This window comes from Strigops habroptila, chromosome 3, assembly GCF_004027225.2.
Source record: "Strigops habroptila isolate Jane chromosome 3, bStrHab1.2.pri, whole genome shotgun sequence".
Lineage (NCBI taxonomy): Eukaryota > Metazoa > Chordata > Aves > Psittaciformes > Psittacidae > Strigops > Strigops habroptila.
Window position 1 is genome coordinate 12,712,291 of NC_044279.2, and position 14,534 is coordinate 12,726,824.

Consider the following 14,534-nt stretch of genomic DNA (forward strand, 5'->3'; position numbering starts at 1 on the left):
CCATTTCACGTGTTTTTAAAGTAAGAGTTTTGAGGCGAAGGATTTTCATAAAGAACCAGTTTTGCAATGGGGCTTTTCCCAACCAAAACTGTGGCTGTGCTACCATTCATGAGAGCACTGACCAAGTCAAAGTCAAATTTCCTGAGGTAGGGCAGATGCATTAATTATTATAGAATGCCTTAGGCCCCTACCGTAACATCATATCACAGTCTGAGTCTGCATTTCTCCCACAGGAATTGTTTCATTTTATTTAAGTAATCACTTATGGGAGATGATCAGCAGGCTTACTTGAAGTTAAATATAGCACAGGAGAGATGCAGATGCTAGAAGGTCGTTTAGAAAGTCCATCCAGGGATACAAGCCTGTGCTTCCTTGTACCATGGGTTTGGTAGCCCTTACTAGTGACCACTGCATTTATATTTGCAAAAATAAATGAAAAATCTGGAGTTTATACTGTGGATTTATTGTTTGAATACAGTTAAATCCTTCAGAAATCTCCAGTCAGCTGCAAACTGCATTTTTCTAGTTCTTTAACTCAGTTAGTATGCTGAAGATTTTATGTTTGTCTAATAAATGGCTAAAGCATCTTGACCTATACATTTAATCCAGATACTCCTACTTGTTCAGAGTACTGATCAGATAATCCAATTCATCCTATTTTCAATGCTCATTTTATAAATCTCTAGAGCTGAGGTTGGGTGTTAATCGAAACCTGAACTACCCCATCTATCATTCATCTGTTGTGAGTGCAAAAATCAATAGCCATTTTGGAAAAGTGCCCTTTCTTTGTGTGACCCCCTTGGTGGAAATGCAAACGTTCATTCATATTCCTGCTGCATTTCCAATACCACCTTCTTACTTCTAGCAATACCAACTTAATTTCAGGAGCCTGTGGTGTGTAAAAGGGAAAAAAAAAGCAGACTAACCAAATGAATCAATGGCATCAATATACTGATTAATAAAATTAGTCTAAAACCATCAGGCAATCTGAATATGGGGTCCCAAAGGTTCTATCTGCTTGGGTATTAAAATTTGCTTTATAAACATGTTGTTAGTATTTAATAAATGTGTAGCAGCTGGCAGGAAAGTAGAACATCCTTCTGTTAAATACCAGTGTACGTGTATGCGTATGTGGGTGCGTATAATTATTTGTGTCTTACAGCAAATTTCTATTTTAAAAGATGTAGACCTTTTACATAGGTATCTTTGGTCTAGAAAGAAAAAACACAGTCTTGAAAGAAAGACAGACTCATTGGAAGACATTTTCAATTTTGTGGCAATGAGTTCAGTTTTAAGCTTCCAGGGAAGCGATATCTTCTCCATATTTTTCAAATGCAAAAAACACTTGAGTCCTTTCCATAGTCCTAAAACATTGCTTTGGCTATTACACTCCCAGTAGCTTTGGCCAGTCCAGCTGAATTCTCTAACCCATCCTTCCCCATCTGTGTAACAGGGATAGTAATGTTTCCTTACTTACCTCATGGGAGTGTTATGGGAATTAATTATTTAATGCTCGAAAAGCACTTTAAAGATTAAAATTCCTAGTGAACTACTCAGTATTGTTATTAAAGTAGAACCTCACTAATCCACATGCATTATAATCCACGCCAAAAATTGGCAGTGTCCCCCCATATATGAGCAAAGATTTAATAATAAGGCTGTTGAGCAAGTTCGCCTATTACTAAGGCTCATTGTAATATAATATTCTGGAGTAGATTAGTAATATAATGTAAAGTGTAGATAATTACAGCTAAACTACAGTGAATAAAACAGATGAACAAACATTATCCCTGGGTTTGTTCACATAAACTGGCAAGCAGACTTGGCAGCCAAAGGGAAAAGTCCCACCCACAAACCTTTTTCTAAGGGTTTTTTTTTTTTTGGTAGCTTCTGGTATTTCCATCCACTTGACAATATTGGAAGATAAGCACCCAAAATACAGCGCTTAAAGAATACAGCCATCCCTCTGCCTCCACAGCATTGTTTTTTTCCTTTCTTCATGTAACCCAGATAAATAGGAAAAATGGGAATTTAGTAACACTTACTGTGTCTTTGCAGTTTGCCATAGGATTAAGTCCAGTCTTCTGCTATTGCAGCACAATGTCCAGTAAAATTCCTCTCTTGATGCTCATTTTGCAGACCCTCTTGTTTGCAAATTTGCAATCAGCCCCCAGTTAAGAGCAAGACTGCATCACTCCAACTTGTTCTTAATCAGAGGTAGCTTCCTCATTCCTCATGATACAGAGCTATGTATCAAAGGGAACAGGTTGAAGGCACAAACTGTTATTCCTGTGGCCTGGCCCAATAATTCTCATCAGGAAGGCGGTGCAGTAACTGCTTCAGTGGCTAGACTCCAAGGGATCTAAAATGGGTTCCACATTGAATCATAGAATCATTTAGGTTGGAAAAGACCTTTAAGATCATCAAGTCCAACTGTTAACCCAGCACTGCCAAGTCCACCACTAAACCACGTCCCTAAATGCCATATCTACACATCTTTTAAATATCTCCAGGGATGGTGAGTCAACCACTTGCCTGAGCAGCCTATTCCAATGCTCGGTAATCTCTTCAGTACAGTCAGTTTTCTGCAATGGCATGCATTTCCCCATAGGAGAGCAGAGCCATTCATCTACATTTTTAGGTAAATAGTCATTTTGGCGAGGTCAAAATTGATACTTTTTAGAAGGATCTGGAAACTACTAATATGAACATGAACATTTTATCTTCATACCTTCTGACAAAGACTCCATCTCTAAGAATATCGGCTGAACTTGGGATACAATGGCTTTGAACTCATTCATGTGAACTTTTAACTGATCTGTGATCATCCAGGTGGAAAAGTCCAGCTTTTTAGCTTGCACAGAAGAATCCATAAACAGCTATAAGCTCTTTTAGGGACAAAAGCACAGCCATGAAAGTGCAAGAAGTGATACAAAAGTACAAGAAGAGGCAATCAGAAAAGCTTTGCCAGCGGCCTGATGTTATGATGCCCAAGACTACATTAAGCTAATGTAGGCCTCTGATGACTCTCATCATTGGCACTGGAAATTTGATGACTCTAAATGGTCACATAGAGAGTGACATAAAAACCTGTTATTGCAACCATTAGAGAGGAGAAGGCAAGCTTGGTCCATAGCAGGACTTGAAGTTGGTTCTGCCTCTGCCCTTCTTGCTCCTCCATCCAGTGATGCAATACCTGGATGATGCTCTGTGGCCTGTCCAAAGGGAGAGGTTAGCAGAACTCATGGCCTCTGACAGATTTCTTATAGCTTGTTACTCCTAGCTTGGGAAAAGAAAAAAAAACCAAGAAAAATAAATGCATTTTTTTTTACTTTGACAACATGAGGTAACTCTCCAATTGATGCTTAAAGAACATGACCATAGAGTATGTTGTATTTTCTTAAGCTACCGCAACATATGCAACCCAGAATTTTAAACATCTGAGTTTCCTAATGACATGTAGTTTGTGTTTACTCAGTAGGAGGTGAGTTTTACAATATGACATTCATTTATTCGTGCACATACATGTCATTATACAGTTTTCAGAGAAAATTGTCTCAGCATCCAAAAGATACCAGATACCACAACAGCCCCGACAGCAAGCATGGTCCCAGGGTCAGCTCTGCACCTTCAGTGCCCAACAGCCACCAGTCTGAAAAGTTTGCTAAAGAGAGACTAAACTAATTCTGCAGCTTTTACCTAAGCAGAACAGGAATACTTATTCATGAGCTTTGTAAATAAGGATGCATTCAAATCAAGTTACATGTTTTGCTTAAGATCCTGGTGAGATCTTAAGTGAGGACCACCAACGCTCAGTGCCTTTCTAAGGGCATTTCATACACAGTCAAAATGCTCTGAATACCGCACTTGTTAAATAGATTTTTTATATTATCAACATACCTTTAGTAATGACACCTATTTATTGACCAGACATGATGTGATGTCTACTGTTAACACCCATTTTAGCTGTGATAATTAATAATTTTAATGTTTAAGTTTAATTAAGTGTGTAATATCCAACTCTTAAATTATTCAGTCTCTGCAGAATGTTTTTCATTAATAACACACATTCTATTAACATATTTATGAACACTTTTTATGACTTAATGTAGCTTAATTCTATTAATAAAAACTAATTTTAAAGCCATTATCTTTTTAAATTATACAGTAACTTGCAGTGTGGATTTTCCAGCTCCAGCATGGCTCTGGAAGAGAACTGCTGAGGTTTCTGCAGCTCCTACTCTACTGCCTGACCATTCAGAAAAAATAAGACCTTCTTTACTGAAGGGATGAGGTTCTTCTGCCTGAGTAGCTCTGATCTGATATATATGTGAGATGCTCAGCACTTCAGAAAGGGTACCAAACCACCTGAAGGACCTGGTGAATGATAATGCATAGTTAGAGCAACATCACAGAAGACTGGCATTTAGGCTGTGTGTAGACTTAACACTGACAAAACAGTGAGGATCTTGGAGTGAGGATTAAAGCACTGTACAGACTGCAGCTTTTCATTTCAGCTGTTCACAGTATTAGTGAGTAATCCTGTAACAGTTATGCAGATACATTATCTTGATTCAAGGAAAAATCAAATTTACCAACTTCACTCAGATTAGCGATCATGATCATTGGTTTAAATATTTAATGGATAGGACTGTTTACTAGATCCGTATCTATTGAACAAGCTAAAATGGGTCTTGGAATGAGTGATAAACTATACTCATAATTATCTGGCCTGAAGATTCACAGCTAGAAGACTATTACAGTAAATTAGTAAACTGATTCACTAAATTAATTTACCTGTTTCAAATCTGAAATATAATCTGTTTGTAAGTATGGCTCTTGATTATCTTTCCCATTCTGCACTTCAGGTAGGGTTTTTTTCTGCATAGAAAAATTACCCTTTTTTATTCTTGCTGTTGTAAAGGCCTCATGTGAAAAGGCCTAAATGTGAAAATTACCTCAGTCCTGGTTTTAAATGTGGCTGATGTTGGAGAGAGCCAAGTAACACAGAACTTAGGCATTATTACAAAATCACGGTGAATTTCTTACGGATGTGATTTATATATAAGTGGTGAACAATGGCAAGGTAACCAGGAGAGGGCTAAAGCAGCCCCCAAGATCATGCAAGTTCTGGAGACAGTCCACCTGTTCTCCAGGGCAGAAACTCTGAGTGCTTCTGAATTCATTAGGTATCTCCTGCATTAGTCTGAGAGTTCTCAGGCCACTTACTTGCAGTGACCCATGCTTGCTAAAAATGGCCTGATGTGGGGTGATGAGTGTAGATCTCTGTGTCCAGCCACTCAGCTTTGATCCACAGCCTCCAAAAGGGCTTCCCAGAAGATCCTCCCAAACACTGGTTGTGTAGACATTCAACAGAAGAGCAGACATCTATTTGCAGAGATCTTCTGAGACACTTCTCTCTCAGACTCTGTAAGGCAATTAAATTATTGTCTCAAATGATTAGGACAGTAAAATACTGGTGAAGCAGTGCCATAATTAAACAATTAACTCAGGGAAAGGGATTTACTGAGGATGCACTGGGTATACTGTAGGATCAAAAACAGTGCAGAATAAGAATAGGAGCTCTCCAAGTCAGATCAGTCACTTCCCATGTTTCTTTGTTAACCATCTTTAAAGAATACGTTACATAAAAAATTGAAAAGTGCTTTCATCCACAGGGCTTTCTACAGATCAAAGCCAACACAAATCGACGTGCGTGACTTTCTTGTTTCAAGAAAACATTCAGCATTTTTCTAAGGGTTTTTAAAATTTTTTCCTTACAATATGCAGTTTTGCCCTCTCTGCCTCAAGTTTAAATATTCCCTTTCTCTCTGTTCCCCTAGCTCCAAAAACAAGCAATATCAACTCCTGAGCTTCTGCACATTTGGTCTTCCAAGCATAACTGACAATCTGCTCTTTCTGAAGTGTGTTTCAATAATTCTCAAATTAGATCTCTGAACATGAAAGCACTTTTTCTAACAAACCTCCATACAGAGTACAGAAATAGTGATGAAAGTGAATTTTACCTGAGATGGGATCATTCAAAGTCTCATCAGACAGCCCTTGCAAGGACTCTATAAACACTACCTCTGCTGTAAAACTATTTGGGGCATCCTCCATTTAAGGTCTAGGTAAAGTATACAATGGAAGATGGCTATAATGAACCCAAAAGGAACTAAATTGCTGCTCATCAGTAATGATAAGTAACATGAAAAGAAGTAGGGCATGAGAGTATCAATGGCAGTGGGAATTGAATAGAGCAGGAAGTAGAGCTGTGCTTCCCAGTGCTGGAATAGGTCAATGACTGAATTTTCTGAATTTTCTGGATGTAAAATTAAACATTTGAAGCTTACAGAGGAGATAAAAGTATTCCTCACTTACCCTACATTTCCAGTCACATCTCTTCAGTTCTTGTGGACATCTGCAGAAGCCATGCCACTGATAGCTCCCAGTAGTAGTAGTGGCCCTCTCTTCCAATATTAGACCAATGACAAAAATAAAGACAAAATGACAGAGCGACTAGGCCTGTCATTGTTTCATACTCCAAACATTAGTCTTTCTTGATGAATCACTCTACTTTTCTGAAAATGCTAAACAAAATTGAGAAGTAAAGCTGCAGGGAGTCAGATGCACATTTGTTTTCCTGCAGTCTTTTATGACTTTGTGAACTCTGGTTGCCCTGGCCAATCATCCTCAACCTTTCCAAAAGCAAACGTGCAAAGCCAAAAAAACAAATTCCTTGAAAGCAGAAAAATTCTACCTTTAAGCAAAGTTACATTTACAAGCTACTATAAACATACTGAGTACAAACAGGCAAGCAGTATAATGAATGTGGTTACATTAAGATAGCAAGAAATTAGGTTTTCATTGCCTGGCAAATGAGACTTCACAGTACCAAACAGATCACTTTTAGCTGCATGTGTAGGAAAGGAAAAGTAGTTCATGTGCTAAAATAACTGAGTAGAACCTGGATTTATTTTTGTAGATATATACAACAAGTATCTAATTTCTGTTCATGGAATCACATTTTGCACCCATAGCTCGCTCCCATCATACTTAAAAAAAAGTGTAAGGGCAGTGCTAATGATGAAAAGGTTATCCCACCTGAATGTGCCCATGGTGACTGATGAAACAAAGGGCTAGATTGCAGCAGAAGGCATCTAAATCCACTGATGTTTATTTCCAGAGCTATTAGTGTTGAGGGATCTGAATGTGGAAGGGAAGGCAAGCAAAGTATAATTTTCAGCAAAGCAAAGTGTAATTTGAGAAGACATTTCCATAGCAGTATTGAAAATTAACAAGAAGTCCAAGCCAGAAGTATAGGGAGCCTGTAAGGCGGGGGACTAGCTCATTGCCACCCACTTTCCAGGAGAGACTAGGGGAAAGCGTGGCAATATCATGTCATGTTTGCATGAGGCTGACAGCCGGACAGATGGTACAAAGAGCTTTTCTAACCATCAAAACCTCAGCAAATCATTTATTTCAGGACAAAGGGTGCTGTATGTCTGGGTTGTGGAAGCTCCAGGACGAAAGAGTAAAGATTCTTTAAATATTCTGAAATATCCCTCCTTAGAGACCGTTAAAGACAAGCTGCAGGAGACCAATGCAATCAGGAACATCACAGACATGTCAAACTATAATGAGAAAAAGCCAAATGCATTTCTGGTGTAACACTGCCAACATTAGTGGATACTCAGCAGGGGACAATTTGTCCCATTTTCATTATTAGGAGCATCTGTAAGAACTGTTTGCCACCTTCTGGCAATGCATAATTTCAGACAAAAAGTAGGAAAAAAGAAAATAGAGCACCATATTTTTTATTTAATCCAAAACTGTTTGATTCCCTGGGAAAGTAATTCTAGGAAGATACAAAAGCAGCTGCTTAGACATTTCAGGAAAAGTTTCAGACTACTGGAAGTGTTCAAAGCTTTAATATATTGTTCATTATTCACACAATTTTGAAATTAAAAAGGCATTGAGATTTTATTGTACTTAAGTAATAAAAGGTTATGTCGTTTTTATTGTTAAGATACTATTAAATATTCAATAAAATAGTAGTTTATGGTTAATTTTATCTGATGAAAAATCCCACATTCTTGATAAACTACCAAGCAATTATTTAAAATATTTCGATACAAAAGGAGAACCTAGTCACAAATCTGAGGTCTAACCTCCCTTGAGCTGAGATCCTGGAGGAGCAGATGAGCACAGCAAGACTAGACTTGACAAAATCTTAGAAGGGCAACCTGTAAAGAAAACAGAAGTATTACAGGAAATTAAATAAATATATCAGTAGGCTGAGCTCCTTCTTCTGACTTAGTACCTAGGCAATGCTCAGAAACTAAGACAGACAGACCTCTCTTGACCATTAACAGTGAAACCAGGTTTCTTTTGCTAGTGGTTCAGACATAAGCCATCAGCAGCACTGGATGCAGGTAGAAGACTAAGCTTTAGTTAAAAGAGGAGCTAGCAGACACAAGAGCAGTACCCTCATTTCCGCACCACTGAACATGTGTAAGTTGACATAGCAAAGAAACAATTCATATATATGGCAGTTCTACCTCAAACAAAAAAAACTATTAGACAGAAAAGTTCTGCTCCTGATATTTTCCCCTTGTCACTCTACCTCCAGAATGGCTGTGTTCATCTCCCACTTATCCTCCCACACACTCAAGATCTCGTGTGTGTGTGGTGTCTCTTACTCAGTTCGCAATTTAGTCCTTGCCTGGGAATTATGCGAAGCAGGTCGTAGGTGAGTCATTCTTACACGTCCCATGGAGAAGTGCCACCAGCCTGCATGACAGTAGCTTGTGGAAGCTAAAAGCCACCCAGAAAACACCTACTAAATTACACCAAATCAAATGCCATCACAGTGACAGATTATAGTGCTGCTCCCAGCTCATTTATCTTGTTTGAATTAGTAGGTCAAGGGAGACTTTCTCCCTTCAAAGAAGGGAGGAAGGCATCTATTAGCCTTCAGTGAGATGTATACCTTAGAAAAGCAATTTCGCCCACAGGAAGGATGATATCCATAGTGACAAAGTCAGAAACAAATTTAAAACTACATTGCCCCTAAATCTTTCCAGCAGTTTCAAGTGAATGTGATATTCTTCACTTCTGCTTGTGAGTTGTTTGAGCATTAGTAGTTCATGCTCTGTAACATGGATATTGCCTCCTGTTCCTCCCAGAGGTGAAGGGAGAAAGACGTAAAATCACTTCTCTCTCTCTGGTTTAGTATGTTTGCAAAACGTTTTGAGATAACAGACAGTAGAAGTAGGTTATATTCACAACACATAGGTTTTATATAAAGCTTAAAAACTATAGAAAAAATATTCCAAAATATTAATGTCTCCAAAGTGCACCTATGACCTCAGAATAGGCATAGAGAGAAATCATTACTTTAGTTGCTCTACAGAATAAAATTTTTCATTTTTCTCCTGTTTATATTTGTTATGGAAAAGCAATCATTTTAGTGCTGGTTGAACAAAGCCAAATGAACCCTTATGGCTTGAACACAGCTCTTTAAAAGGTTTTTCTTTTGAGCAACAAATTACTTACATTAATGCACTTTGCTCTACTCTAGTAATTTTTATATTTTCCCATAATGTTCAAACATTAGAGGAAAGTCAGTTACCATACCTTCACATCAGTATTCTCTTCACTAACCAGTGACATATTGCAACAATGACTTGTTGACATTAACATCTACCAAGGCCGAGGATGAAGTTCTGCATGATTTCATTTCATTTGAAAGAAAAAGCAGGTTAGGCTGGGTTTTGGCTGTCTCAGATTGATGGTACTTAAACCTTATAGAAAGTCATTTTGTCAAGTTCTTAGTTGCAAGTACTGTACTGTCACAGAATATGAATGATAGCTTAATTTCATGGCAGCTTTTCCCGCAGCCACTGGAAATACAGCCCATATGAGTGCCTTTCCAGCAAGGCCAGGCACTGTATTTTGCACAGAATGCTGCCTGTGGCCCATCTGGGGTTCCCTTTATGCTGTGGCTACAAGTCTTCATGCTTAGTTGGCCAAGTCATCTTTTTCTTCGGGTTTTCTGGGGCAGAGGCAGAAATCCAGTAATTCGTATAATATTGCATGTCCCAATTTAGAGATAACCATATTTATATATCATTGCATGTAACATCGATTCACTTTTGCTGAAGTAGGTTTTAACCCACTGCAATTTCTCACTGCAATATTCAGTGGGTTTGCCCTCGCCTCCAGAAAACAAAATGGGAAAAAACCTTAAAATTATGCAGGGGAACAGTCCATTAATAAATCAGTTCTCATTTCTAGGGACTAGAACAGCAGGCCACTCACACGCAGGTCTCCTCCCTGAGTGTCCTACAAATAGCTGGTACAATATTGCCTTTCATGCCTTGGAGGAGCCGCAAGAGGTGTTTGCCACCGTGGTTTTGAGTGGTGGCTTGTCTTCCTGGACAGGCATCAGCTGATCTGAGCATAGTGGCACATTTTGCACAGGGGTGATCTTGTTACCTGAAACTATCTTGCTGCTCTGGGCCATTTGATGTTTTTCCTGGTGTGCAGCTCATCAGACTTCCCAAAGTAACAAGCTATTTCTGTACCTTCGGATGCCTTCAAAGCCTTGCACGAGACCTGGTAATGGCCCTTTGCTCTTCACTGCCACTCAGTTAAAAATACCATCTCATGGACAACTGAGAAATAAGACTGTAGTTAAGTCGAATACGTTGGTCAGGCCAATGCTCGGCACCACCTCTGCCCTGGGGTGACGTGACAATGCCATAAAAAGGACAAACTTCATTTTCTAAGACCCAAGGTGGTTTGTTTAGCGCTAGCGCAGATACCCCACTGGCATGCACAGGCAGATCCATGCTGCTTGGTGGAGTCCTGGGATAGGTTTAGAGAACCAGGCAAAGTGACTTGGACCCCATGCATGGTCCCTGATTCACATGTTGACCAAAATGGGATCCCCTGGATTTCAGATCTGAAAGAGCTGGTGCCGGTCTGCGCCTCCCCCATCAGGCACAGCCTGTGGTCCTGTGCCAAGGAGGTGGTGCTGAAGAGCAGAAGTAAAGAACAAGCCCATCAAAGTCAATGCTTTTTGTAGGCAAGCTCCTAAGAGCTGATTGCTGTACTTGCATGAGCCTTCCTTTTATCTTTTCTTGCTCGAGTGCCAAGCAGGGAGCAGATGGTACATTACTCAGCCTTAACTGGAGGGTAAGGAAGTGTGATGTTTTTTTTTAAGCATAGTTGAGACCCTCAGCCCATTTAGATTCCCAGCTCAAAGTTTATTTGTCTTACACAGAACTTGTACTTTCTACCCCTCTCAAATGCTAATCCTCTCCACACATATGCTCATTATGCAAAAGCATATGACAAACACCATCTGGGAAAATAAATAGCTCCTCAGCTAACCATGCTGCTCCCCCCCTTTACGTCACCCACCTCACTATTGTCTCTCCTATTTTTAGCTGCAAGACAGCAATCACTCAATCAAGCTATTAACTTAAAAGTGCCGTCTCAGTCAAGCAAGCTGCAGATCCCAGCCTGGGCAGTAAAACCCATTCCATTTTTCGGGATTATGTGCATCTTTGTGATAATTTGAAAGCAGCCATAGCACTGAGAAAAACAAATGCATCTTTTAAAGGACAGTTGATATCACTGAGGGATACTAGTCCTGACCCATAGAAGTCCATGCTTTTTTTTAAGCTAGAAGGGTACATTTTCTCCCCCATGAAATATGCAGCTCTTGTTACGAGCCCCACCTAGTCTCCATGGATTCCTGAGATAGTTCTTCATCTCTGACAGATTATTGCTCATACCATTCAGAGCTAGGCAATGGTGCTAAATAGGGAATGACATTAGCAAAGTTCAGTGATTTCTCTAACCTCTATGTAGATGGTAAGAACAGTTGTGCTGTCATTACTCATGATGGATTCGCTGTCTGCCGGGACGTTAATCAAAAGAAATGAGAATCGTGTATGCAAGAGAAAGGCATCTCAGAATATTCTGTTTTGTACCAATGGATTAGGAAAATCATCATGATTCAGCAAAGGAGATGTCTATTTAGCTAAATTAAACAGGATCTGCACAATCCAACCATATTGTGTTGAGGCTAAGTAACCAGGAGAAACTCAAAATGCACAGCCAAGAGACTCAGCGGCTGCCACTGTGATATAAAGGCAGAGCTTTGTAAGTACCCTGTAAGAATTGTGGGGCCATAAACACTGCAATATTATATTTGTTTAGAAAAAATATGAGACAGAATTCAATGATGGCCTTATCTGAGCTAGAAATTCTTGTCAATTATTATATGCTTGTAGGGACATGTTTAACAGATGGCAAAAAGTCCTTCTCATTTGTCCTCAGAGACAGCACTGATATTGCCCAGCTAAGAAATCCATTATATGGCTACAAAAGAGGCAATTTGATTTCATGAGCACGTGCCCGTATTATTTTAAGAATAATTTAAGGTAGGCAGAGGAAAGCAGAATCTGTAAGAAAAGAAGACCAGGGTTTGCAGTAAGAACCCTGTGGTTCTTGCTTCTCCTGAACATTTTGGGGCAGGGGGGAGGGAGATAATTTTTGGTTTTCTCCCCATTCACTCCACTGGGTGTTTCACCTCACCTAAAGCAGAGTAGTTTAAGTCTGATATGTGGTTTGGGTGTTGATGTTACTCTGAATACATATGCCTATACAATATAGACTCTGTGCTGCTGAATATGCCCTTAACTCCCTTCTCTTTGTTATTACAACAGACGAACCAAACTCCTGGAGTGCTCCCTCTGCCACCTCCCCAGGTCTGCCGGAAGTAGCTCTTTCCCTCGATGACATTATCTCACCATTATCTTCATCACACATAGCCCCACCCTCTGACCCTTCTCACCAGATAAGCCCAGAGCCAACATGGGATATCAAGAGGGAACACGATGTAAGGAAACCAAAGGAGCTTTCGGTGAACGGTCACAAAAAGAAAAGGTTAGGAGAACAAAGAGAAAGGTCAGCAAGTCCTAAAAAGGTAGACAGGTCAAAGCATGAAGAAGCATCTTGGAAAGGATATTCAGAAGGCAAAAATAAGACCACTGATGGTGGCAGGCCCACCTCAGAAAGCAAAGTGGTGGGACACAGCATTATGATCGAGGCTGGCACGAGAGAGCACGTGTGTGCTGGAACCAGTGATGAACAGTTTGGGAGGCTGAGGAAGCCGGAAAGCAAGAGAGGAGGATCTCTTAGCAAAAAAGAAGATCACAAATCTGCAAATACCAGTGAGAAGAAACCAGCTGCAGCACCCGACCATGTCAAGCTTGATACGGGTGCTACCAAGACATACAGTAGCAACCGCTGCAGCTCGCCTGGAAGTGATATGGACCACAGCCAGAGGGACCCTGATGGGAAACCCAGCGAGTTCCCCAGGAAGGGACATCTCCACTCCATTAGCACTCGCAGCACCAACACCACAGTTCGAAAGGCAACGGTCTCCCCAGGGCCGTGGAAAATCCCTGGCTCAGATAAGCTACCTAGCGTCCTGAAGTCTGGTACGTCTGCCATGAGCAGATAAGCTAGGGACTGTTGCCCTCTAACTGTCTCAAACTGATGCAGAACATTCTTCTTAGTTTTTGTCTCACATTGGTTTGTTTTAATTTATTTTAACTATCACACATATACACAAAGCATTGAGGAATGAAAACATTAGTGTGTAATTCCATGACAATGTGCACAGTATCTAAGAAGTTCAAAAGCATATAGTCAACACAGAGATTTAAAATCGACCCTAAAGTCCCAATTCCATTTTAGGGACTTTGGCAGCTATGGAAGAAACCAAAACAATATGAAGGACAGTACATCAGAGAAGGATAGTGCAGTGTAGCTTTAGCATTTTTTTCCCACTGCATGAAGGACTTGGATTTCATTCAAACTTTATATCAAGAAACTGGAACAAGTTAGAGCAATCACAAACTGGAACATCGCCTTAAATAAAACTGCACGGAGCAAGCTGAAACCGAGAGAGGATCTTTTCATGGAGCTAAAATGTTGTAAATAAATTGTTCTCGACATATCTAGACAGGGGTTAAAGGGTTTCTTTGAAGCATCGTTCGGAACTGTACACCCATGACACCTCTCCACTGTTAACGCTTTGGGATAGTCCACGTGGTACCCTGTAGCATAGTTCACTGGGCGCTACGGGAGGAGTGGGGAATCCAGTGGATTAGTTTCTGTGATACCATTTCTACTGCCATTTTTGTGAACAAACCATGTTTCTGTACATTGGAAAGGAGTTAGGGTGGCGTTGTATTTGCAAATTATTCTCAAAAGTGATTTATTACAAGTTCCCCAAATCCTGCGAAGTAGCAGACAAACCAATTGGTCAGGCTCAAAACCCAGACACCTGCAAGGCCCTTGCAATGAAAGGAAGAGTGCTACAGAGAAAAAGCTGCAGTTTCCTTAAGGAAAGGCCTTTTCTTCCTGCAGAAGATGATAGCTTCACTTATCAACAGTGCTATGTTTCATACCCCTCTGCATTTAGCTAGGACACTCTCACCTTCCATCCC

At 40.1% G+C, this 14,534-nt stretch overlaps 1 protein-coding gene across 8 annotated transcripts in view; it reads left to right on the forward strand.

Annotated features, from left to right (window-relative positions):
- MAGI2 (membrane associated guanylate kinase, WW and PDZ domain containing 2) overlaps positions 1-14,045 on the forward strand; it is a 737,601-nt gene extending 723,556 nt beyond the window's left edge. For 7 of the 8 annotated variants that reach the window (XM_030478639.1, XM_030478638.1, XM_030478641.1 and 4 more), the window contains one exon: positions 12,744-14,045. In XM_030478639.1, the coding sequence (XP_030334499.1) occupies positions 12,744-12,800 (57 nt within the window). In that variant the 3' untranslated portion in view covers positions 12,801-14,045. The remainder of the gene's footprint in view (positions 1-12,743) is intronic. The other variant, XM_030478640.1, reaches the window with a different exon arrangement.
- Positions 14,046-14,534: the final 489 nt, after the last annotated feature.